At 35.9% G+C, this 25,015-nt stretch overlaps 1 protein-coding gene, 1 long non-coding RNA gene and 2 pseudogenes across 20 annotated transcripts; 2 read left to right on the plus strand and 2 right to left on the minus strand.

The window, feature by feature from the left end:
- Positions 1-7,590: 7,590 nt before the first annotated feature.
- On the minus strand, positions 7,591-11,765 carry LOC148692795 (uncharacterized). Of its 3 annotated transcripts, XR_015953761.1 has the most exons (6): positions 11,548-11,765; positions 11,145-11,186; positions 10,559-10,802; positions 8,148-8,202; positions 7,899-8,055; positions 7,591-7,766 (listed from the first exon to the last, which is right to left on the minus strand). It is a non-coding gene; the product is annotated as an uncharacterized LOC148692795 (long non-coding RNA). The 3 variants fall into 3 exon arrangements; XR_015953762.1 differs by lacking the exon at positions 8,148-8,202 and having other exon boundaries at positions 11,548-11,762; XR_015953760.1 differs by lacking the exons at positions 7,591-7,766; positions 7,899-8,055; positions 8,148-8,202 and having other exon boundaries at positions 10,257-10,802; positions 11,548-11,755.
- A 438-nt stretch (positions 11,766-12,203) lies between these two features.
- LOC148692796 (RHOMBOID-like protein 2) lies at positions 12,204-19,151 on the plus strand (annotated as a pseudogene). Its single transcript, XR_015953560.1, has 7 exons — positions 12,204-12,231; positions 12,334-12,460; positions 13,554-13,676; positions 16,998-17,161; positions 17,809-17,970; positions 18,061-18,323; positions 18,766-19,151. The product of XR_015953560.1 is annotated as an RHOMBOID-like protein 2 (transcript).
- A 449-nt stretch (positions 19,152-19,600) lies between these two features.
- On the plus strand, positions 19,601-20,867 carry LOC148692797 (uncharacterized; annotated as a pseudogene).
- A 100-nt stretch (positions 20,868-20,967) lies between these two features.
- Positions 20,968-24,313, minus strand: LOC137718203 (uncharacterized). Of its 16 annotated transcripts, XR_015953352.1 has the most exons (8): positions 24,072-24,312; positions 23,730-23,925; positions 23,155-23,219; positions 22,959-23,004; positions 22,154-22,212; positions 21,915-21,989; positions 21,384-21,438; positions 20,968-21,242 (listed from the first exon to the last, which is right to left on the minus strand). XR_015953352.1 is itself a non-coding variant. In XM_088679822.1 (6 exons), the coding sequence occupies exons 1-5, from the start codon at positions 24,287-24,289 to the stop codon at positions 22,174-22,176; spliced, it is 564 nt and encodes a 187-aa protein (XP_088535948.1). In that variant the 5' UTR covers positions 24,290-24,313; the 3' UTR covers positions 20,968-21,989; positions 22,154-22,173. The 16 variants fall into 16 exon arrangements, 5 of the variants coding, with proteins under 5 accessions (XP_088535948.1, XP_088535950.1, XP_088535947.1 ...); XR_015953353.1 differs by lacking the exon at positions 21,384-21,438; XR_015953354.1 differs by adding an exon at positions 22,631-22,660 and having other exon boundaries at positions 20,968-21,989.
- Positions 24,314-25,015: the final 702 nt, after the last annotated feature.

A 25,015-nucleotide genomic window follows, 5' to 3' on the forward strand; every position in this document is an offset into this window, starting at 1 on the left:
ACTTATGAAAAAGAACTCATAACTGTGGTGCATGCCATCAAGAAGTGGCAAAATTACCTCCAAGGGTAACATTTCATCATCAAAACAGATCACAATAGTTTGAAATATTTTTTAAATCAAAGAGCTACTACTCTATTTCAACAAAAGTGGGTTTCCAAGCTATTGGGATATGATTATGAGATCCAATATAAACAAGGTGTGGAAAATGTGGTGGCTGATGCTTTATCAAGGGTACCTAGTGCCCCTACATTGCCTACAACCCACAGTGAAGAGTTAGTGTAATGTGTCACTATCACATACACTTACTTTGGGTGGTTGGATGATTTGAGAAGACAATTGGAAAAAGATGAGTGGGTAAAGCAAAAAAATGAAGAACTGAGGGCTGCCATCCATGGCAACACTGTCACTTCCCACTTAACAAAGTTCCACATTGATAATGGGTTCTTAAAATACAAAAATAGGATTGTGATTGGTCCTAATTCAACTTGGAGACACAAGATTTTTGAAGAGCATTATTGCACTCCTATGGTCAGCCATGAAGGTGTTCAAAAAACCTACCACAGATTGAAAAGAAGTTTTTATTGGGTGGGAATGAAAAAAGACATTAACTCTTAGGTAGCTGAATGCAGGGTGTGCCAACAGAATAAGTATGAGACCTTGTCACCACCAGGTTTACTCCAGCCACTACTAATACCTAAACATGTGTGGAGGGACATTAGTATGGATTTTATTAGTGGCTTACCCAACTGCAAAGGCAAGTCTGTTATTCTAGTGGTTGTGGACAGGTTATCAAAATACGCTCGCTTCATTGCTTTTGGACACCCTTACACTGCAACTATGGTAGCTCAAGAGTTTGTAGAACATGTGTTCAAGCTGCATGGCATGCTAGCAACTATAGTGAGTGATAGAGACACTGTATTCCTCAGTACCTTTTCGAAAGAATTTTTCAAACTGAGTGGGTCTAAGCTGTGTATGAGTTCAGGATACCATTCTCAGAGTGATGGACAGACTGAGGTGGTTAACCGGTGCTTGGAAACCTATCTTAGGTGCTTCACAAGTTGCCAACCCAAAAAGTGGCTCTATTGGCTCCCATGGGTTGAATGGAGTTATAATTCTTCAGTTCACAATTCATCCAGGTTCTTTCCCTTTGAAGTTGTGTATAGATTTCCCCCTCCACATATTGCTTCTTATGAAAAGGGCATTGCCAAGCTAGATATAGTTGAGCAAAGATTATTGGCTAGGGATAATCTATTAGCTATGCTTAAGACTAATTTATTGGTGGCTCAAAACATAATGAAAGCTCAAGCTGATAAGCACAGAAGGGAAAAAGTGTTTAAAGTTGGAGACTTGGTTTATTTGAAATTGATACCCTATCAATTGCAATCCTTGGCTGCACATGTTTATCATAAGTTACATCCCAGGTTTTATGGCCCTTATGAAGTTTTGGAGAGGATTGGGAGTGTAGCTTACAAACTCAAGCTTCCTACAGATTCCAAGATACATCATGTCTTCCATGTTAGCTGTTTGAAGAAACATTTGGGCCCAGGGGTTAGTCCTTTAACAGTTCTACTAGTGATGACAAAAAATGGGTTGAAGTCTCTGGAACCAATGTCAATTTTGCAAAGGCGAGTTTACAAAAAAAGTAAAGGGGCGGGAGTGCAGCTGCTTGTTCAATGGAAGGGCAACAAGGAAGAAGATGCTATATGGGAAGATTATGATGAATTGGCTAAGAAATTCCCAGATTTTCCTCTGTGATTACAACCTTGTGGACAAGGTTTATTTGAAGGAATGGGCAATGTTACGATTGTGGTTATCTACTTGCAATTAGTAGCTTAATAGTATTGTAATAAGTAGTAATCAAGTTGTGGTAGTCGTATGGTCAGCTGGCATTTAGTGTTAGTGGAATCATATATGTAATCAATTTGGTGGGGTTGAAAAGAAAAAGAATTATTTGGAAAATTCAATACAAAATTACAAAAAACATTTCTCTCTCTCTGTCTCTTCCCCTCTATTCCTCCATTGCTATATGGTAACTTGCAGGTTGAGAAAGGGTTACTGAGTCTTGGTGCTATCAAATCCTCACAAAATCCCTCACTCAATCGGGTCAGTGACAACCTCCCTCAATTTTCTCCCTCTCAATCACTGAAATCTACCCATTAATTTAGGCTTCTAGTGGCAATTTTGACCCATCCCTCAATTCTGACACCAACCCTTGATTTGAGGAGGAAAAATCAACCCTAACCCCCTTTTATGGCAACCTCACTCCTCCCTATCCCTTCCCCTCCCTGCCATCCCCGCCTATCTCCCTATCTTTGCCTCAACAGCCTATGCTTTTTGGCAATGGCAAGAATGTAAATAATACAAAATCGAGGGACCATTTCAAAACAAACATAAATAAACTGGCAAAACCGTAAATCTTTCGAAATCTGTTCAGAGACAAAATTACCTTCCTAACTTTTAATATTTAGCCTCCAACCCAATCTCAGATTTGATGGCAATAATGTAAATAAAGCAAAATCAAGGGACAAGGATTTGACTGTAGCTAAGCTGCAGTCAAATCCCTCCTCAACTTTAGAATAGATAATATATGTGTGTAGAATGTCGACTACATGTTTTATATTAATGTTTTCATGTGTTTTGTTTAATGTTTTTATGTAGAAGACCTGTAACAAGAAAATTGAATTGTAGAAGCCGTAGCTCATATTCATTCATTGACAGCGTATAAATATATTGGATAACAAAGAGTCCTACAGGGATACAAAGTATTATCATCTATATCTCAAATAAAAGATGACATAAATCACTATGATTTGGTTTGTTTATAGAGGGTGGATTGGATTGGGACAAGGTCTCTTGTTTAACATTTTATGTATCGAGACGAAAAATTGAGAGTTTTTATCTTCTTCTTTTTTCAAACATATAAATGGCATCCATTAAAAGTTAGTGATTGTGTGGGCAAGTCAATCTTTAAGTGTGACTTGAACATGGTAGTACAGTATGGGCCCGCTTCCTAGCTCTGATCGGGTCGAGAGCCTAACTCCAACAACATCGATACTGTCTCTAATTTGGTAATTACCACATGCACAATTCGTCAGGTGTGGGGTTTTATCACAAAATGTCTCGATTTTAGTTGGAGTGAGATTATGATATTTAAACTATTATTTTCTTATTATACGGTCGATGTGAGACATTTCAACACATGCACTTCTATGTTGATGGTTACTTTGTATCTAAGCAGGGAATGTTTATTTGACTTGTCATTTTACCTATTGCTTAAACTTTGATCACTTATCTTGTACAGATAAATTTGAGTTATTTACAATTGCATCATGAAGGTCACTTTATAGAAACCTGTAATGGGACAATGACTTGCGTTGGTGGTCATGTTGCTTGGTTTGACTTTGACAACTTGAACTGTGATCTAATGTCCAGGTGGAATATTGAGGATTGTGCGAAGAAGTTAGGGTCACTACAAGAAAAAGAGCTATAGGACAAAGACACTATTCCCAAATCGTGCATATTTGAAGAAAGTTGTCACCATGATAAAACATTGTTGCATTTTACATTTTTTACGCTGAAAAACGGTGCCCAACAGATATCTGACAAAAAAGAAGAAGCATCTTTTGGGAAATTATTAACTTTTACTGGTGATTATGGAGCCTCCCTGACACCTTTTATAGTCAAACCGATTTGATATTGCGTAGAAAATTGGAAGACAAAAGATGCTGTAGATATAATCATTGGTTCCATACACTGATGAGACCAAGTCCTTATGAAACGCTCTCTATAAATCCTATAAATCCGGATCAGGATCCTCTCCTGATATAAGAATGAAGATCTTTATGATCAAGAGATGTAGGTCGTTGGATGAAAATCCAACGTTATAATTATTATAACTTTAAAGAAACTTTTTGTTTGTAACCGTTAAATTTTTATCTAACGATTCACATTCCTTGATCATAAGGATCATCATTCTTAAATCAGATGAGGATACATATCCCTATAAATCCAACCATGTGGCTGTGTGTTTCTCAATTTTATTTATTTATTATCAAAGTATGGAGTGGAGCATAAAAGTAAAGTAATAAACGACCCTTTTCATATCGCTTTCCGGATTCCTCTTCTCCTAAAAACTTGTACAGTTTTTCTCCCAACACCTCAAGCGGTTGCATGTTGTCCTCTAGATCAGCAGCCTCTCATCCGCATGCCGTCAACAATATGCATGTAGTCCTCTGTGTTTGGGATGTGAAAGGCTGAGTCCACGAGAGATTTGTTTACTGGGTTCGTAAGTTGTTTGATGGGAGTTTGATTCAGTCTTAAACCTGGTAAAAAGTTTCCTTGCTTCTATCTGTCTCTTCTATTGCTTTATCTTTTTGGATTTATCTTTTATTTTTATTTTTATTTTTCTAATTTTTATTTTTCGGTTGAAGTTTAAAACTTTCTTTTAAAAGGCTCATTTTCTCTAAAAAGTAATAATAAAAATATCAAATGAAAGGCTCTGGTAGTCTTCGAATACGTGTATTGGAGTTTCTCTATGTATAAAACAAGAACAATTGATAATCTGTATCTTTGGAAACCAACCATAATTCTCAGTTCCCCTCCTCTCTCAGGGTGCTCTCTCCCTCTCGTCCTCACGAGTAAGGCTAGGTCTAATGATCTGATTTCAACGACGCCTCAGGCTACCAGATCTGGTACTGGCAACCATTTTTTATTGGATCTCGTTCTCTCTCCCTTTCGAGCTAAAGCCGACGCTCCATAAATCTTTTAATAAACAAATAAACCAAAATATAATAATCTCATATATCTACTATTCCTTTGCACACCAATGTATAAATGGTGGTGTTTGTTACAACAGAGACTTTTATAGAGGACATGGACCCTAATTTAGTGCCTGCATGGTGGCTGTTTATGCTTGCCACCGAATTCAGAGTCCACTGTTTTCAATGGGCACCAATAAGATCAGTGTTCTATAGCTATTTTTCTAGTAGTGGGTATGCTAAGACCGGCAAGTACTATTAAACATTGCCGAATGACAGAACTTACAAGCCCATGGTTGCTGATAGTGATTTTTGGACTCCAGCTACTGTATTGCCCCTAAATAGAGTGGTACTAGTGTACACTGTTGATGATGTCCAACTGATCAATTCAGCCCCGAACATTGAAATTCAAGTTTCAGCAAACTCTTTTGACATTCCTCACATGTCAGCCCCAAACATTGAAATTCAAGCTTCAACACTCTTTTGATATTACTCACATGTCTGATCCTTTTGGCATATTTGAGGGATTTTTGGAGCAAGCTTATGAAGGAGATCGGGAACAAGACAATCTTGTTGAGGTAGGTATACATAACATGGAAAATGAAGAGAAAGATGGCGATGGCAATTCGGAAGATTCAAATTATTGAGACTCAAACTATGAACAAAGCGATGTCGATGACAACTTATTTGACGACAATGCAGAGAAAACTAAAGGGAAAAATACTAGTGGGAAATGCAATGGAAATAGGAAAGCATCGCATAATACTTAACCCTTCCCAGATGTAGGCCATCTCCAACCAAAGGGTCTAGAGGGCCGAAAATAGCCTGAAAACCGTCTTCAACCGAGGGCTAGGCCAGAGGGCTATGGAATCTGAGAGGGCCCTAAAGAATCGGAGAAATCTAGAGGGCTGAAGGGCTGGCCAGAAAATAGAGCATTCCTGTCGGTTATAACCAACAGGATTGCTTAAAAAAAATATTTGAATACAACGGCTAATCAGCTAGTCGTTGTATTCAAATTTTATTTTTTATTTTTTATTTTTGGGCCAAATTTTTTTTTTAATTCTAAAAAATTCTAATTTTTTTTTTCTATAAATACCTAAACCATTCATTAAATTTAAGTTCTTATTTTTTTGGTTTTTTGGGCCAGTTATCGTTGTAGTTTTTAAATTTAAGTTATTGTAGTTTTTAAATTTAAGTTTTAAATTTAAATAATAAATTATGTTTGGCCCTATGACCCTTTGACCCTCGGTTGGAGATGGTTTTTGTGACAGGGCTAAAATGAGTCCTATGGCCCTTTGACCCTCGGTTGGAGATGGTTTTTGTGACAGGGCTAAAATGAGTCCTATGGCCCTTTGACCCTCGGTTGGAGATGAAGACAAATATAGCCCTGTATTATTCATTATAATATTAATATCTTATAGGATATTGGAGGGCCAGAGGGCTCGTTTTAGCCCTCTGGCTAACCATTGGTTGGAGATAGCCTTAGGATTTGGAAATGTTGAACCAAGATTCTGATGGCTTTAGAAGTGGTTCTAGCTCATCATCTGAAGGTGAACAACCAGTGAAGCAGAAAAGTAAGAAGAAAATGCCCAAACTCATTCCTTTTAGAAGTGATTTGCATACGAAGAACCCACAATTTAGAACTGGAATTATATTTGCCAATAGAAAGGAGTTCAGACAAGTAGTGACATATTATGGTTCTGTGAATGGAAGACAAAATAAGATTCCCAATAAGGGAGCATTATAAAGTTCAGGATAAGTGTACAAAGGAGGGATGTCCATGGGTGATTTATGCAAGCAAAATAGATGGGAGCTCTGCACTCATAGTGAAGACACTCAATGATGTCCATACATGTCCGAGAGAGGGAAAGCTCAGACTATGCACCTCAACTTGGTTTATCACATAGGTATGCTGACTATTTGCTTGACAATCCTAAATGGGAAGTGTCAAAATTTCAACAAACTGTTCATAAACAATACAATTTGCGCATAACACCGGCTTAACTTTTTAAAGCACGGTCATTGGCAGCTGAGAAGAGTGAAGGGGCTTATGTGGAGCAATTTCCAAGGTTATGGGATTATTGTGAAGAGCTCAAGCGAAGAATTTGGTGAAGACTGAAATGGAAGCAGGAAGGTCTAGGTTTCAGAGGTTGTATGTAGGCTTTTAGCATTAAAAAAAAAAAAAAAACTTTAATGAAAAGGGTTTGAGCTAACTTTGATTTAACAAAAAGCTACATACTAATTCTAATTAATGAAAAGGTCATGACTTTTAATGAAAAATGACAAAAACTAGAAGAAAACAAGCGTAAATAAAACGGATTTGGATCCTCTCCTGAGCTAATAGAGAGGATCCTCCTGACCCATCATCGTGGACCGTTAGATTTTTATTCAACGACTACAAATAAAAAGGTTCATTTAAAGTTATAATAATTATAACCGTTGAATAAAAATCTAACGATCCACCACGATGATAGATCAGGAAGATCCTCTCCATTAACTAAGGAGAGGATCCAAATCCAAATAAAAGGCCCACAAGCTGGAAGCATGCCCAGCGTGCAAAACAATTTTTTTTTTCTTCCGGTCCATACCCCTGACGAAACGCCACTTCCGTCACCCAAAACATTAGAATTTTGAATGTCCAAAGCTTTTTGCTTAATTTGTCTTCTTGTAGAATTTTGAATTTCCAAAGCTATTTGCTTAATTTGTCTTATTGTACTGCAATTGCATGCGCAATTGGCATGAGTTTGTCATGGTTTCGTACATCAAATTATATTTTTTCTGCCATCATTACTACTGCCGTCCTACTTTTTCTAAATTCTTTCTTTCCACTAAATTACTCAACCATCCACTATAGGACATTTTCCCATTAATTTCTTAGTTTAGAGATGTAAACTGCCATCAAATTAAAATTGCATGGCAGCAATATCCCATCAAATTATGATTTACATCAACGAATTAGTTGTCTTAGATTGCAGCTTTCAAGTCGCCTTGTTACATACTAGCAACAACCTGAAAACAAATGAACCAAAAATGCATCAAAATCATACTAAAAATTTGATACTTTGCAATTCTTCAAGTATAAAGAAAAATGAAGCGTTAATGAAAAAGGCTTGAACTAACATTAATTTAAATAAAAACCACCTTAAACAAGGCTTGACAACCACTTGAATTAGCTTAATTAGGTCCCTTCTGTTCTGCTTTCATCTCTTTTGTCATCACATTGAAATGCAGTTTGTGTCAAAGATTCCAACATAGCTATTGCATCAACGGTTGTTCTACCACACCAACCTCTTCATATCTAATTTATTCACATATAGATATTGTGGGAAAAATCAGAATAAACTTACTCAACAGAGAGTTAGCCTGATTAGGGTTGGCATGAATGCTTACACATTTCTACTTGTGGCTACACTGCCATGTGCCAAGCCAATGACATGCTCTCATCCTATTATTTTTTCAAATCACATGAAATTAATTGACGTGTTATCGCACTAAATTAATTATATGAGCAACATAAAGTACAAACACATGTCTCTCTTTTTCTACTACAATCCACATAACTTGGGATTTCCAGTTGAAGAAGATTAATTGCATAAAGAAATAAAAAAGAAATTATGTTACTTTTGTTTTTCGTCCATCAAGAAGAGGAGAGGAAATATTATTTTATTTTTTTGATTATTTGAAGGAGAACTGATGTAGGAAGAAACGTTTTAACGAAAATGGCTTGAACCAAGAGTATTTTAATAAAAAAAACCACCCTTACATTTACAAGGACATAAACCTGGTGTATAATTACAACAAATAGTAAACACAATCATGTATGAATTATAGTTTTCACCATTCACCTTATCCTTTTTTCTGTCTTCTACTATAGATAATGAGGGACGAGCTTGAGTTTCTAAGAGTAAATGTGAATGCTTTCAACTAATTGAGTTACAAGTCTTTGTTATTTTAGCCATATTTAAAAGGACGAATTAGTTATATCCGGGATATATGCATACTAGTAGGATGTCTAGATGCTTATGTTGTCAAATTGTCAAATGGTACCATTATTGATCGTATATATTTTTTTTTTTTATCAGGGCATGTCATTCTAATCCTCCTCAAAATAAGGAGGCACTATTTATGAAATTGGACCAATAAGTAGACACTATTTATGAAACTAGACCCAAAAAGAGACACTATTTATGAAACTATACCAATTGCTTTACACTATTTATGAAACTGGACCAAGAACTAGACACTATTTAAGAAACTGGATCAAGAACTAGCCGCTATTTATGAAAGTGGACCAAAAACTAAGCACTATTTATGAACTCGACCAAGAACCAGGGCACTATTTATGAAAGTGAACCAAGAATTAGGCATTATTTATGAAACATGACCAATAAAGAGACACTATTTATGAAACCAAATCAAGGACGAGACACTATTTCTAAAACTAAACCAATAAGTGGAAACTCTTTATGAAAATAGACCAAGAAATAAACGTTATTTATGGAACTAGACCAAGAAAGAGACACTATTTATGAAACTGTACCAATTATTATACACTATTTATGAAACTTAACAAAGAACTAGGCATTATTTATGAAACTGGACCAAGAACTAGGCCACTATTTATGAAAGTGGAACAAGAACTAGGCCACTATTTATGAAAGTGGACTAAGAACTAGGCTACTATTTTACAGTGTGGTTATTTTACAGTAGTTACAAAAATAGTGTAGATTATTTTGGTTCAGATTCATAAATAGTGTGGTTATTTTGTTGTAGATCCAGGAACAATGTTTTTTGGTTCTATTCCAGAAATATTGTGAGTTATTTTGGTTCAGTTTTTTGAAATAGTGTGTAATTTTGTTGTAGTTCTAAAAATAGTGTGGGTTATTTTAGCTCAGTTTCACAATTTTGGTTCAATTTTCTTATCAATGCCCCCTTGGTTGACATGATTTCGTGTACTAGATTAAAGATCCATTACGTGCATAAATGTATGCAGAAGCACAGGAAATTCAAGAACCAGAATAATTTCAATATTTATTTTATGTGGATGAAGAGAAAATGCTTTTTGGTAGGTTACTACATGGGGGGTTTGTACTAGTGCCCATGTTTAGAATTAGCAAATAGACAACGGATTTTGTCTATTTCTTGATTCACCTTTGCAAACTAAACTAGGGGTCGCTCACAGGCTCAAAAATCAATTACAAGAAAACTTCAGGAACTAGACATAATTCCTCCAAAATTTTCCACCAATAACAAATTTACGCCATCGTAATTTTCAAGTAGAATGCACAATGGTTTAGTGAACCCTTCAAACGCCCAACGATATAAAAACAAGCTCATCAATGTATCAATACACATGCTATATAGGAAAAAGGAAGATATAAGAGAGTTTGCATATTCAAGATGAAATATGAACAAAGACAAAGAACTTGACATTAAAAAAAAAAAAAAAAAAAACTGATTAACTTTCAATGTCTACCGATATTTTGTTCCCTATTAATATGAGGCGGTGTAAAAGATCTTCAACCTAATCAAAATTTCATACCCACATGAATGGTTGGTGACTCTTTAGTCAACCAACATGTTCTACAAAAATGTATAAAATGGGTTTTCACATTTCGACTCCAAGAGATCGATTTCTCTCTTAAACCTAATGAATTGCCTAAATGGCTCAATGATATACACAACTGTGCACCTGAACATGAAACTCCACACGAAGCAATTTGCAAACAAACAATGTCAACACGAAAACATTGACAATTAAATTAACAATCGGCTTGACCACCAATAATCAATTTACTTACAGGCACACTCTGAAACACTTCATCAATCTCTTCTTTTGTGAGAGGCTTCTTCTCGAGAAAAGACCGTCTGTAAACAACAAGAGAGAGCCCCTAACTTTCGGGTGTGAAAGGAATTTCACAGCATTTTGCACTTGCTCCTCCCTCATTGGTTCGGAATTCACAAACACCGGCAGTGTAGAACTTTCCTTAGCGGGCTCTGCCCGATCATCTTGCTGACCCACAATTATGAGTTGAGCAAGCCCTGCTGCTCCAGTTAACAACCACTATTATTATTTTCACATAAATTAGACTGCAGTTAATTTTGCAGAAATTGTGATTTCTTTCATAGGCCATCAATTCATTCAATCAATTCCACCAGTAACTAAATTTCCCTAAGCAAATTTTCAGTAAATTAACAAAAAGAAAACAATAATTTACATAACTAAAAGAATATTCAAATTGTTCATTAAATTTGCAATTGCATACTTCCTCGGCAACTATATGGACAATAAATAATAAAATTAAAGTAAAAAATGAAACAAAATTTAAGGAAATAAAAGAGAGAAAGAGAAACACAGAGAGAGAGAGAGAGAGAGAGAGATGGCACCTGGGTTCTGCTCTTTGTCCTTCATGATGTTCCTATGTCCAACTGAATCACTCAGCAGAGAGAAAAAAAAAAATACAAGAAAAAGTGAAAAAAATGAAAAAATAATCAACAAAATCGAATAAAAGCTTCTAATTGACAATAAAAAGCTTCTAATTTAAGGAAATTAGCCATCAGCAGCATCTCGGCCGGCCTCCTATTAATCTCAAATAAGAACACAGTCCTTCATACAAATCTCGGTTAATTTGATTCTATAAAGCAAAATCCAGATACGAGTTGCACATAAAAGCAAAAATTCATCGAATCCAAATCAGCAACGCACAAATCCAAGATCATAAAAAACTCAATTCTAAATAATATAAGAGATTTGATGGAAAAACCCCAATTTTTGTCCATCTTCTGGTACCTCTTGCAGTCGATCTTCAAGCCATCTCTAATGATGGTCAGAACCATCTGCAACTCTGGTTATCGGTGGAAGACTGGTCAGGATCGACCCGAGCATTTCGAACTCTTCCTCGTCCTTCACTTCCTTGTGGTCACGAGGGTGGCGCCCTCGCCATCGTTCACGATCACACCAGGCTTATAAAATGAGAAAATAGCAAAAGAGAAAAGGATAATGGACCAAGCAAACCGGAAACTCACGGCTTGGCCCAGTTTTATTGGGCGGGTTTGGTTTCGGATTTGTTCTAATCATTAAATAAAGTTAGTAGATAATTTCTTTTATTAAAATTCAAAGTTTTAAAATCCATTTTATTAATTTTCCTTTGCAAAACGGCTTTTTGGAAAGTCCAAATCCAGGCCCATTGCTTGCTGCCACTGTATAGATGCCAACAATGGCATGTATCAAGTAGCATGTGCAATTGTTGAAATTGAAGATAGAAGAACTTGGACTTGGTTTCTCGAGCTGCGAAGCACCTTATTCCAACTACTGAACACATACATTGTGTTCGACACTTATATAACAATTTCAAGAAAACACACGTTGGCATTGCATTGAAACAAATTCTTTGGCCAGCAGCTAGAGCAACCACCATTCCATGATTTAAAGCAGTGAAAACTAAGATGGAAGTTGAAGATGGATTGGCTATAAGTTGGTTTGATGACAATCCAGCATGTCGCTGAGCAGATCTTATTTTAGGACATCATCTAAGCGTGATATCTTGTTGAATAATTTATGTGAGTCTTTTAATAGTGCAATATTGGGGTCAAGAGGTTGATTTAGCAAAACACACATGTACATGTAGAAGGTGGGATCTCACTGGAATTCCTTGTGCTCATGGAATTGCTGCAATCTATAGAAAGGAGGACGATCCATACAAGTATGTTCATTCTTGTTACAAGTATGTTCATTCTTGTTACAAGAAAGCAGCATACTTAGAGCCTACAGTACTCCTTATATCCATGCCATGCCTAGTCAAGAATTTTGGCCACCTACAAATCACCAACCCGTTGCACCTCCAAAGTATCGTAAGCAAGCTGGTAGGCCAAAGAAGGTCTCGCAAGAGAGCAATAAAAGAGTTGTGATGCATATAGATGCAGTTTGTAGATGCATATGCGTTATTTGAACACAACTATCCACATGAATACTCTCTAACACAAAATTTAAGGGGTTTACTAAAGAAAAATAAAAACTTGTTAAAAGATCTTAAAATGACAGAAATAACACTAAACACAAGCCATGTATCTGTCACGTTTTTATATTTAAGTTTAAATTATTCTCTCGTAAGTTATATAGCTTATAATATCGTCTTAACAAAACTAAATATACTTATTTTTAGTGGGATATATTTTGCTTAAGTATGCATGTTTGCAAGATTAAATGAAAACCTCCAAAACGTATGGGGTTAAATTGAATTCTAACCACCACCACCCTCATATAATTAGGGCAAAACGCGATTGATCATAAACGTAATGAAAATTAGAACTAGAATAAAGATTTTACGAAACATGTATAAATCGTTGTATTGAAAGTAATGGAAAAGATAATAACACTAGATTTAAAATATTTTAATGATAGAATAAAATAAGGGAAGTGTTATTGGCACTCCAAAAATCTCATTTTACACTTCTTATAAGTGTATTTTTCTTTCCAAATATAGAAAGTTTGGAGATGTAGAATGAGATTTTTAGAGTGCTAATAACAATAACCAATATAATAATAAAAAAAAAAAGAGAAAACAAAAGCTGAGAGGTGGAGGAGGATCGGGAAGAAACGAAAAGGGAAAGGGGTAGAAGGGGGGGAAGGAAACTTTTCTTCTTCTTCCTCCTTCACTCACGGGATCCCTTTGAAACTATTTTCATCATAATTTCCTCATACGATAACGAAATCACATGAGATCGGAAGCTATAGTTTCTTAGCGAGGTCCGTCTTCAATGTTACCATACCCACCCTTTGAAAATCATTGTATAAAGAAAACGAGGTCCAAACATATTGACGTGTTCCGGCGACTTTTCTCTGATTTCGGGCAATCCCGCTGGAATCTGGCTCGACCCAAGTGAAAATAATGATTCTCCCCTCGTGGGGTCTCCTCTAGCGTAAGTATTTTCCCAAGGTTTTAACTTTTAGTTTTGGGGTCAATTCATGGTTTCGAATTTTAATTCGATATTTTGTATGCATATTTGAGATGATGCTTCTTGTATTGTTTAGGAGTTGAATCGGAACCGGGTAGTCATGATTGGTTGCATATATAGGGAAGAACATTGAAATCCTAACCTCAATTCTGTTCTCTTTAGAAATTTAAGGGTTGGAATATTTTGTGTGCCGTATTTGTCCTAACCTTTATGCACTGAAAAGAACATTGCTGAAATTGTATGTGTTGCAGCCTAGGTTTGTGCAGTTAATTAGAGTTCTAAAACTACTGAATGGTTCTATATTCTTCCCATGGCATTGCCAGATGCTGATGCTGAATATTTGATTGGACAATGCTATTATTAGAGTATTATATGACTCTTGTTTGGGCTGTGGATTTATTGGTGGTTCTTTATTTCATTATTTCAGCGGATGAAGAGCTTAAGACTGCTAGGAATTTACATTTTTATTTTCAGGCACTTGAATAAACAGTTTGGTTTTTCTATAATAATAATTAAGGATCGTTGATATGGTTGGGCTAGTGTACTAGTTACGAATAATTATATGAATGTTATAGTTTAGGGATTTCATGTTATTCTATGGCCTGAGAACTAGTTCCTTGGTTAAGATTAATGGATTATCAAACATTATACATATTCTCTAATTGAATACATTACTATGTTTATGAGTTCAAGATCAATTTATTATGGCTGGTATAGATATCAATAGTTGACAGATCCAATTTGGTGTGGTTACTTTTCGATTAAGCATTTCACGTTTATACGTATCATGTTGTTTGCTTAAATTATACAATGGATGTCCTATTAAGTGTAAATGTCTATATGCATGCCTATACTGAAACCAAAATCAAGTTGATGATTCATGTCTTGAATATATATATATATATATATATATATATATGTCTCATATGCCTAGACAAGCTATACAAAGAAAGTATACCGTTTCTATTAGTTATTCTGATTGCATGTATGTAGTAATGACTTTCAGTGGTGATAGGAGTTTATTGAAATGGTGAACTACGAATGGCTTGATCCCTTTACGGTACGTAGGCAGTCTAACGAGGAGGTTAGATGCAGCCATAAAGTATACTAAAATTTCTACGCAATTCGAATCTTGATTTATGCTTTGTACATATCCCGGAGGCGGGGTATATTAGATATACTTATACTTGGTGATGTCACGTGTTAATCTTGGACGCATGTCGGGATCGAGGTGTGACAACTCCTTTCAATCATTTTGTACCCCTGCATATTATTGTGATTCAATGGAGCTCCCTGTTAAATGAACCGCACCAAATAGGGGAGGACTTCGCCAAAAACCCCACCCACAGCAAAAGTACAACTATAAGTAAAGCTTTATGAGGGGTCGCTCTAAAATTGATCTTAAAATTAACTAGTCCGTCGTTGGTTTGACAATGTTGCATTTAATATTATCTGACAATTAACATTATTTCGAATAAAACTTTTGTATAAATTATAAGTTCAAACAAAAGACACTATACAGCTTCTTGACTATTTTAGGTGTATATATACTCCATTGCTGAAAATTCTACTATGCTCATCATAATTCTTGCCAATCCACCAGGCAATTGGGTTAAATTGCCCTTGACCAAAAAAATGACGGTCCGTTGGTGCCAAATTGGGCAGGCAATTGGTGGGCTCCAAGAAGCTCGTTGAACTTCCTTTGTAGCCCGTTGGCAATAAGTAACGACGGGCCTGACGTCAAGTGACAGAAGGCTGACCTTAACCCCGTGCACCAAAGTGAACCAAACGGCTCCAATTTGGGCGCCCCACAGCTGTAGGATTTGCAACAGTTTGTTGATCCGGACCATTACATTTCAAACGATAAAAGAAATTTAAAAGATGATGTTGTGCCACGTGGCATTTTGTGGCGTATTTGATATTAAAATTTTGAAAAATTCAACGGTCAGGATTAATCCCATGGTAAAAAATCCAAAAAAAATTTACAACAAAAAATATCTAAAAAACTTACAAAGTTCACACTTGAACAAAAATTTGAGCTGATATTACTAATAGATAATGACACATGGTGTGATGAAAGTGGTTGAAAATGGAAAAGTATCCTCTCTAGCTCTCTTCCACCTAATTCACCAAGTTCAAAGATCCGGGTCGTTGAAATTTGATCGAACGATTACAACCAGGATCCACTATAAAAACTATAATAGATTGGATCAAATTTCAAGGCTGGATCCGAACTTTTGAATTTGGTGGAAGGGATCCGAAGTGCTTTCCGTTGAAAATCTCATCGCCTCTCCTTTGAGCTCTTCAAGGAAAACCCACTTCTTGGGCCGTTTTCAACCACATAAAGCTTCACTCTTTTGTTAGTTTCTATGTTTAAAATTGTTGGGGTTTGCAGTTTTGGATTGAAATTTGTGTTTTGGGATTTGTTGGGTGCTCGCATGTGGAAATTTGGAAAATTTTAGTTGTGGATTGTGGGGAACTGACGCAGTGGCGGTCCCATTTCATGTAAGTTTCTTTTGTTTGTGTGTTTTTGGTGAAATAATGACGAGGAGGGTTGGATAGTTTGATTGGTTTTTTTTTTTTTTTTTTTTTTTTGTGAAATTAGAGTGGGATCAATCAAGGTTTTAGGTAAGAGTAATTGTGAAAGTTATGTTTTTACAAATTTTTTGACAAGTTTTGTGACTTGGTGGATTTGGAATTTTGGTTATATTAGATATGTGTAAAGAAAATAGTTGAACTGCATGAAGCTTGAGGGTTAATGAGGGTTTTAGGTATTTAGTGACATTCGGGCCATGCTTGATGTCTATTTGATGTCGGCGTATCAGAAATGCTTGAACAAAGAAGAAAGGTGGTTGAAGAGGTGCAGTAGTTAACTACTTGGTTTGATTAAATTGCTATGTTAATAAAAATGTCCCCTGTAGTATGTTATAGGGTTAAAGTTTTACATTAGTGTTCTTTAGCAACTTGGTTTCAAAATTTTCGTTTTCGTTTGACTTTCCTTGGTCTGTGAGGCCAATGGTAGAATGATCATGGAAATTGTTTTGTCTTAATATCTCTGGTAAGAGCGGGTGTGCATTCTTAAAGGACTTGTTTGTCACTCTTTTAAGCTGTTTAATGTGCTCATTTCAGTATGCATCATCCAAAGTCTATAACTGCTAAAAGTAGCACTACAAGGGCGAGGGAGCTATCATCTGTTTGGAAATAAGAGCTATAGACATGCCCCATAAGGGTCAATAGGTCTCAGTTGCATATCTAACTTGTTTCTCATGTGTTTTCATCCTGAAGGTTAGAAAAGGTGGGTTCTCTAGATGCGCAGAGAGTGGTTCATCAACACCAAGGATGGCGGCTGATCTCATGTATGTGGTTACATGCTGGAGTTTTCCATGTGCTTGCCAATATGCTGAGTCTTGTATTCATTGGAATTCGGCTTGAGCAAGAATTTGGATTTGGTGTGCATCTGGATTTTTAGCTTCATGTATGTTATCATGCATGTATGGCCACATCCATAAGTGTTTGTAGTAAAAGATAAAGCACACGACATAAGTTGTAGAATAATAAATTAGTTACCAAGTGCAAAACTTCTTTCATAAATCTAGAAGAGAAACACTTTCCGGATGGCTTTAGCTAGCTTGCAATTAATCTACAGAGGATATCTATGAATTTGTTTATTGAATTATAATCCTAGAGTAGTGGTCATGTAGTGCTGGTTGCATTATAACTTACACAGGTATGTTGTTTGGTTTGATGGAAACAAGAGGACGTTTTATTCCGCGGTGAGCAAAGAAAAGAGTTTATACACCGAAGATGGGGTTCAAACTTTAGTTTTAAACATAGTATTCCATTTTACAGAATAAAATTGCTTGAAACAGAAGCTGAGAGGTTATTTCAGTTTTCCATCACATCTGTGTGAACAATGATTGTTTTGGATATCCTGTACATGTAGCCTCATTTTGAAATGTTTCAAGATGATGTCTATTTGAAAAGATTGAAAAAATAATAGTTTGATGCTAATATACATCGTGTACAGTTGTTTTGATGAACTGTTTTAACTAATGGGTTTGAAATTCTAATGTTTTTCTAATTTGTTCTTCGGCAGTTTGAATTGGTTTCCTATATCTCATGTCTGGTTTTGGTGGGAGTTTGCTTTCAGCTCTTTTTATTCAATATGGTATTTCTGTTGGTGCGTCTGGTGCACCTTTTGGTTTACTAGGAAGCATGCTTTCAGAGCTCACATCAAATTGGACAATGTATGTAAATAAGATAAATAAAATTCTGTATACTCAATGATGCACCTCTTTATAAGTATGTGCATGACCCTTTGATCTTACAGTTTCAGATTTCGATCCGCAGTTAGCAGCATTGCTTACTCTCCTTTTCATCATCATAATAAACTTAGCAGTGGGAATTCTACCACACGTGGACAACTTTGCTCATATTGGAGGATTTGTCTCCGGATTTCTTCTTGGATTTTTGTTTTTGATCCACCCCCAGTTTAAATGGCTTGCCCAATGGAATGATCCCCTGAACGTGTTACTACTCCAGTTAAATCTAAACACAAGACGTATCAATATGTATTGTGGGTCCTCTCTTTGATACTATTGATTGTTGGGTAAGCTCCCTCTCGATCTCTGATTTAACTGTTTGGCTTCATGAACCTAATCGACTCCCTGCATGAGAATCTGGTAGCCACAGTTGACGTGTGCACAATTTTTTTTATTTTTTTTTATTTTTTTTTATCAAATCAGAGAACTGGATTTTGTGTAGATATGTAGATATCAATATCATGTGTCCTGTAATATTTTCATTGCGAATAGGCTCTGTATCTGCTTGTTTCTCATCAGAATGGTTTGGAGAAGGCATTGTGTTATCGCTATTCTCTGTGTAATACTAATTGATCACTTTGTTGATAGCGGCTTCTTCTTTGCTGTTTTGGATTGCATGTGTTGGCAATACTTTGTTGTTTTGTTATTGGAAATAAAGGTTCATTTTCCTCATATTTGCATACTATCAGTATATGCAGGCATTTTCTGACAGAAGTCATGTTTTTGACAGGATACTCTTGGCTTGGTTACTCTTTTTCGAGGGGTAAATCTAAACAACCACTGTTCCTGGTGTCATTATTTGAGCTGTGTCCCTACATCAAAATGGAATTGCAAGTCACAAAATATTTATTGTCTGATAATTTGCTGTACTTTTCTGCGCATATTAACTTCTGCCTTCATATTTGATAGACAGAAGTGCTTGCTTATTAATATGATCATGGTTGCATTCAGTCGTTCTAGTTTGGCATGCCGTTTAGTCTAATGCCTTAAAGAAACGTAATTTAAGAAATGACACGCGAAATTCTGTGTCAGGAAATAGCTTCTGCAACGTACTTTGTTAGTACTGTAAATTGGTTTTGTACTGACATACTGTTCTTTATATGCATATATGCACCAATCTTGCAGTCGAGCCAGAGAGGGAATCAGCTGAACTTAACGTGCGTAAGCAGTGGTAGAAATGGAACATATTCATTGTCGGATCCCAGCCCCTCCTGGACTCAGCAGCTATGTGCTGAGCTTTGCAGTTGACCATACATGTACAGATTTCAGAGTTGATAGAATGTTGATTCATATGCTTCATTCTTGTAGTAAGTATTCTTTGTCTTTCTATTGTATTTTGTTGGGTAAAATAGTCTTGTGTATTCACCAAGCAATGGTTCTCATTGTCATTATTCTTTTCATTCGTTGACTTCATTTGTACCTCTTTTCTACTACTCATAACAGTTGAAACCCATACCGATAACTATGAAATTTACTCGCCATATAGAACTAAGGTGTGATATCCACATACCTTATTTTACTTTTCACACACCTTTTTTTCGGCCGTAGGATCGGATGAATTGAATATATGGAAGTATCCCATCTGGGATAGGGAATTTGGTGAGCTTGGAATCGTTGTATTTGGGGAATAATAGCTTCACAGGTAACATCCCCTCTGACATGGGTAAGCTTTCAAACCTTGGAAAATTATATATTGTCATGAACGAATTATCAGGAAATATTCCGTCTTCCTTAAGAAATTTAACCAAGTTATTATATCTTGGGTTGGATAGAAATCATCTTGAGGGCAGCATTCCTTCAAGCCTAGGGGAATGCCTGGGGTTGCAGTCGTTGAATCTTTCTTATAATCTCCTTAATGGCACAATACCCAAACAAGTTTTTAGACTCTCCTCCTTATCAGTTGCTTTGGTCTTGTCTAATAACCTCTTCACAGGCTCCCTTGCCTCGGATGTTGGGAATTTACAACGTCTAAGTGAATTGGACATTTCTGATAACATGTTATCTGGAGAACTCCCCAGCAGCCTTGGTGGTTGTGAGAGTTTAGAAGTCCTGCATTTGCAAGGAAACTTCTTCAATGGGTCCCTTCCTTTGTCTATGAGTTCAGTGAGAGGGATTCAAGATCTAGACCTTTCTCACAATATTTTTTTCAGGTGAAATTCCCCATTTTTCAGAAGGCTTTAGAATCCTGAATAATGTGACCTTATCATTCAATCAATTTTGGGAAGTGATACCAACTGGAGGTGTTTTCAAAAATGCGAGTGCTATTTCAGTTGTTGGCAACATTAATCTGTGCAGCCATATTGCTAATTTAAAGCTTCCCAAGTGCAAGTCTAAAGAGACCAAGAAACGAAGATTGTCTCGTAGCTTGAAACTAATACTCCCTTTAGTATTTGGACTTACTCTTCTAGGAATAGCCATGGTGTTCTCCTATTTCTTTCTTTGTTCTTCAGGAAGGAAGGGGAAAGAAATTCCATTGGGCACTTTGGGGAACATTATTTTGCAAGTGTCATATGCTACTCTACTCAAAGCTACTGACGGGTTCTCAGAGGCTAATTTAATTGGTGCTGGTAGTTTTGGGTATGTGTACAAGGGAGTTCTTGATGATGATGATAAAGCTCAACTTGTTGCCACGAAGGTGTTTAACTTGTTACGCCTTGGAGCTTTGAAGAGTTTCATAGCCGAATGTGAAGCTTTGAGAAATATTAGGCATCGAAATCTCGTCAAGATTATAACTGTGTTCAATTTGTAAAGACCCTTACAAATTGGCCCGAAATTCCTTACAATTTAGTCCCCACTAGGCAATGTTGCCTGCGCGTTGCAGTGGGATTAAAAATTGTGTTGATTACCATGCTTGAAAAACGCAAAGATAGTCGAAGAACACAATAAGATGTTGCAGCGGGATTAAAAACTCTGTTGCTTGAAAAACGCAGAGATAGTCGAAGAACACAATAAGATAAATTTAGATATACTAAACACTATAATCATTCACTGCGGTTCATTGCTTTCACCCAATTTTCAATTGGGACCAGCATTTGTACACAAAAGATTAGAAAATGTTGGACTACGTACATACAAAATATTAGAAATGCTGGGCTAGTACATGCAAGAAATATTCTGTAACCTAGATTAGAGAGAGTTATTTACATACCAAAAGGAAGATTCAACATTCTTTGTGCAGCAGAATGGACAGGAGAAAGTTGATAATGATCTGAAATAAACAATATAAGCAAGAGTTGTTTCAAGTAAGAAGCTAGAAAAAGACAGTGAGATAACATTTGGCAACTATTTTTTAGTTAAGGCAAAAACAGATAAAATGCTTTGGAGGAAAATTAAATGAACGATAGGATACCAATTCAAAACGAAGCATGTGCTAAAATCATGTTGGTATGTTTGCCTCCTCTCTCCTTTTGCGTTGGCATATATAAGTTTGTAAGAAAGGGAGAGTTGAGGAAAGTTTAATGATATAAACAAACAATAGATCAGATCATATAAGTTCCCTATAATGAAAGCTATGATATGCACAAAATGTAACTATTAGTAATGATAACCAATGTAATCAAACATAAATAAAATGGTATGATACAGTTTTATTCTTTTTCATAACGCTCTAAGGTTCGAGTCTTATGAAATGGCGAGTTTGATACAAATTATCATTGATGGAATTGATAGTCTTATTCTCTTTTCCAACATGATTCAAAGAACCTCAATCTACTATCTTTAACAATTGAAACTATTGTAGAGTGTTAAATCTTTAGTATTAATTTGAAGACTGAAAATAAAATAATTTGAAGCTAAATTGATTAGTATTAAGCTTAGCCTCAAATATTCTTCAGCAGATACAATGCAAAATTAAGACAAATTTGAAAGAATTGAGCCTTACCTGATCAGTGATAAAACAATGGGCTGAAAAATACGATTTCAAATTGAATTTGAACGATGACAGCCACCTTTTTCTCTGAGTTCAAAGGTGGAAATTGAACAAAATACACTAAAATTTGAGTCATACAATTCAAATTTCAAACAAAGGGCTAAATTTTCATACATGCAACTCAACAACTAAGATTGTTACCACAATTATTCAAGAACTAATTACCAAAAACAACAATCTAAGGTTCATACCTTTAGTTTTTGTTCACTCATTATTTTCTCAGTAATTGTTCTTTATCAATGTCCAAGGCCTGTTATATAGAAGGCAAACGGAGCATAAAAAATTAACTGGGCTAGCAACATGCAACTAAAATATACTTAAGAAAGTATATTTAATTCCAAACCAAGAAATTAAAAGAAATCTAAATCATGTAGAAAGTCATAATACTAATAATTCAGACAAACCAGGACGGCTTTGCTTAAGATTGGAATGCTACCCGCTTAAACTCAAGAACTCAACTATCCCAGTGAGTCAAAATTGAGAGATACCCATTAAACATTTCAATGAATTGGGAGATACCCATTAAACTTTTCAAATTGAGGGATACCCACGTTGATTTTTCAAGATTCATAGGGAAAATGACCAACCCAAAAATTAGGGAGGTTCATAACTTGAACAGACTATACACAAAGCATAAACAAATTCAGCATATGAACACCATAACGTACCAAACTCTAGTAACAGACCTCTGGTTGGATCTGTGCAATATGTAGAGTTAAGTAGGATTAATATTAATTAATAGTAGTAATCTATGAACTTTGACAGTAAAAATAAAATTAGATAGGAAATTTAACAAATGAAATCAAGTATCTTGATTCCTCACCAAATAAAAAGTGGTCCAAACTTTTGTATGTTGGAGTTCATATATAAGTATCAGTTCATTCTTGAATCAAAAAATACCACTAATACTTTTTGCTTAGTCTTCCGATTGAATCAGATCTATCATCAAATTTCAATCAGAAAATAGAAAATTAAGAACCCAGAATTTCGACTCACCTGTTGTGAAACTCGTCCCTGTTGAGCAACAGTAGGAACGGGTAAACTGGGTGATATATACAACCGATTAAAACACTCAACTTTAGCTGCTTCAGCCACATAACAGAGAGAAAAAAAAAAGTTAATTTAACTATAATTAAGTAATCTGGTTTAAGATTAATAAAAAAGCTTGGGAATTTCAGCTGTAATATCACACCTCAAGCTGCAACTTGACAAAGTCTGCGAAATCAGAATCCAAAATGCGATCTTCAGTCTTCCGGCCTATGTTGCAAAAATTAATCCCACAATCCCCAAAAAATCGAACTAATCAAGCAGGGATAAAATCGGTATCACACTGCTCTATGAACAGGGTTTAAGTTTTTTGTACAACCGGGGAAGAAAATCTAGTTCTTTTTTTTTAACTATGTCATATTCATATAGTTGAGCAACTTATCTGGCAAAACCACATTCATATAGTTGCCTACAGATATAAAATTCAATCAATTGGCAGTATGACACACATAAGAAATCTAACTAACCAACGGTCAGTAACAAATTTTTCGATGTACTCTAAACAACGTAAATCCCTAAACAAAATCCAAACAATCATCACAATCTCCAGCCCACCAAACAAAACTTCAACCAAAATATTTCAAACTGAAACCCCCGAAATTTAAACTGCATAGAATCCAATCCATCACAAACAAATACCGCATACACTGCGAACAAAATCAAACAATTGAAATACAAATCAACTCTCACACCAAGATTAAACTCAGAAAGCGAACTTGCCCGGAGAGTTCGGGTGGCGAACTCGACTCCGATAGTGGATTTGGACTCCAAGCAGAACTCATTCCTGGTAAATCTAGAGAGAATGTTAGATTTGCCCACACCAGAGTCACCGATCAACACGATCTTGAACAGGTCGTCGTATTCGCGGTCTACTCTACTCGCCATGCCGCCCTCTCTCCTCTCCGATCTCCACAACCTATACAAATATATACACACACAAATTCAAATCCATCAAAAATCACACAAATACACAAACAAATCTCCCTCTCTCTCTCTCTCTCTCTCTCTCTCTCACTGTAACCTATACATACACAAACAGTTATATCTATAGATCTCGCTTACCCGGAGGCGAATCGACCGAGGAGAGAACGCGATCGAAGCGTTCGATCGGAGGAACCGAAGGAATTGGAGAGGGCAGCACAGTGGGGGGTTTTGGGGAAGGAGAAAATGGGAAGAAATCTGAGTTCATCTTCCAATCTCTTCACGTACCCATCGAGCTTAGAAGTCCTGTGAGAGCCATCTTCAATGAGCCCTCCTCGTTGTGTTGTGATGCCGTTCATGCCCTTCTATTTTGTGCGTTCACTGTTAAATTATATTAATATTTTATATTTTTATTACCTTTTATCTTATTTTTTTTATTAAAAAATTAATATAAAATATTAACGTGATTTAAATGTGATCGACAAATAAAAGAGCATCACAACTAAGAGGGCAGACAATTTGTCTCCCTTTAATTGCAGCGAGATGGGCGACAAAGCCGGTGATTGTTTTCGGAATTTTGAGTGAATGGATGGAAGAGTCCCGAAAAGAGGAAAAGAGAAAGGAAGCCAACACGTGTAAAAATGGTCCAACCGAAATTAAACAAATCAAGCAGGAATAAAATCGGTATCACACTGCTCTATGAACACTGTTTTATGCGTTTTTCTCTTTTAGTATATCAGGCCCCTTACCAAGAAGAATCCTTATTTTTTATTTAAAAAAAAAAATAGATACACCCTATTAACTGTTGAATTTACTTTAATAAAATTATGTGGTTGAGATTAAAACACAGGTCATACAATTTCATTAAAATCAAATTTAACGGTCAAGAAGATGTTTCATTTTTTTTAGAAAAATGAGAATCCATCTTGTGAAATGATTCCTTTAGTATATATGGAATTTACTTCCACTACCTTATTTCCTTCGACTGAACAACCACTCGCACATTTCATAACAGGAAGTAACTGGAAAAAGCGTAGCTTCTCCTTCTCTTTTCACGATGACCAACACGCATCCCTTCGAATTTT

The sequence above is a fragment of the Pyrus communis genome, chromosome 11 (assembly GCF_041283825.1).
Source record: "Pyrus communis isolate YQ-2024b chromosome 11, ASM4128382v1, whole genome shotgun sequence".
Taxonomy (NCBI): domain Eukaryota; kingdom Viridiplantae; phylum Streptophyta; class Magnoliopsida; order Rosales; family Rosaceae; genus Pyrus; species Pyrus communis.

Coding starts and splice junctions, on each gene's coding strand:
- LOC137718203 (XM_088679820.1), bottom strand. CDS start 24,289: ATGAACGGCATCACAACACAACGAGGAGGGCTCATTGAAGATGGCTCT. Junction 23,926..24,071: donor CTCGGTCGATTCGCCTCCGG/GTAAGCGAGATC, acceptor ATATTTGTATAG/GTTGTGGAGATCGGAGAGGA. Junction 23,005..23,154: donor TTGTCAAGTTGCAGCTTGAG/GTGTGATATTAC, acceptor TATATCACCCAG/TTTACCCGTTCCTACTGTTG.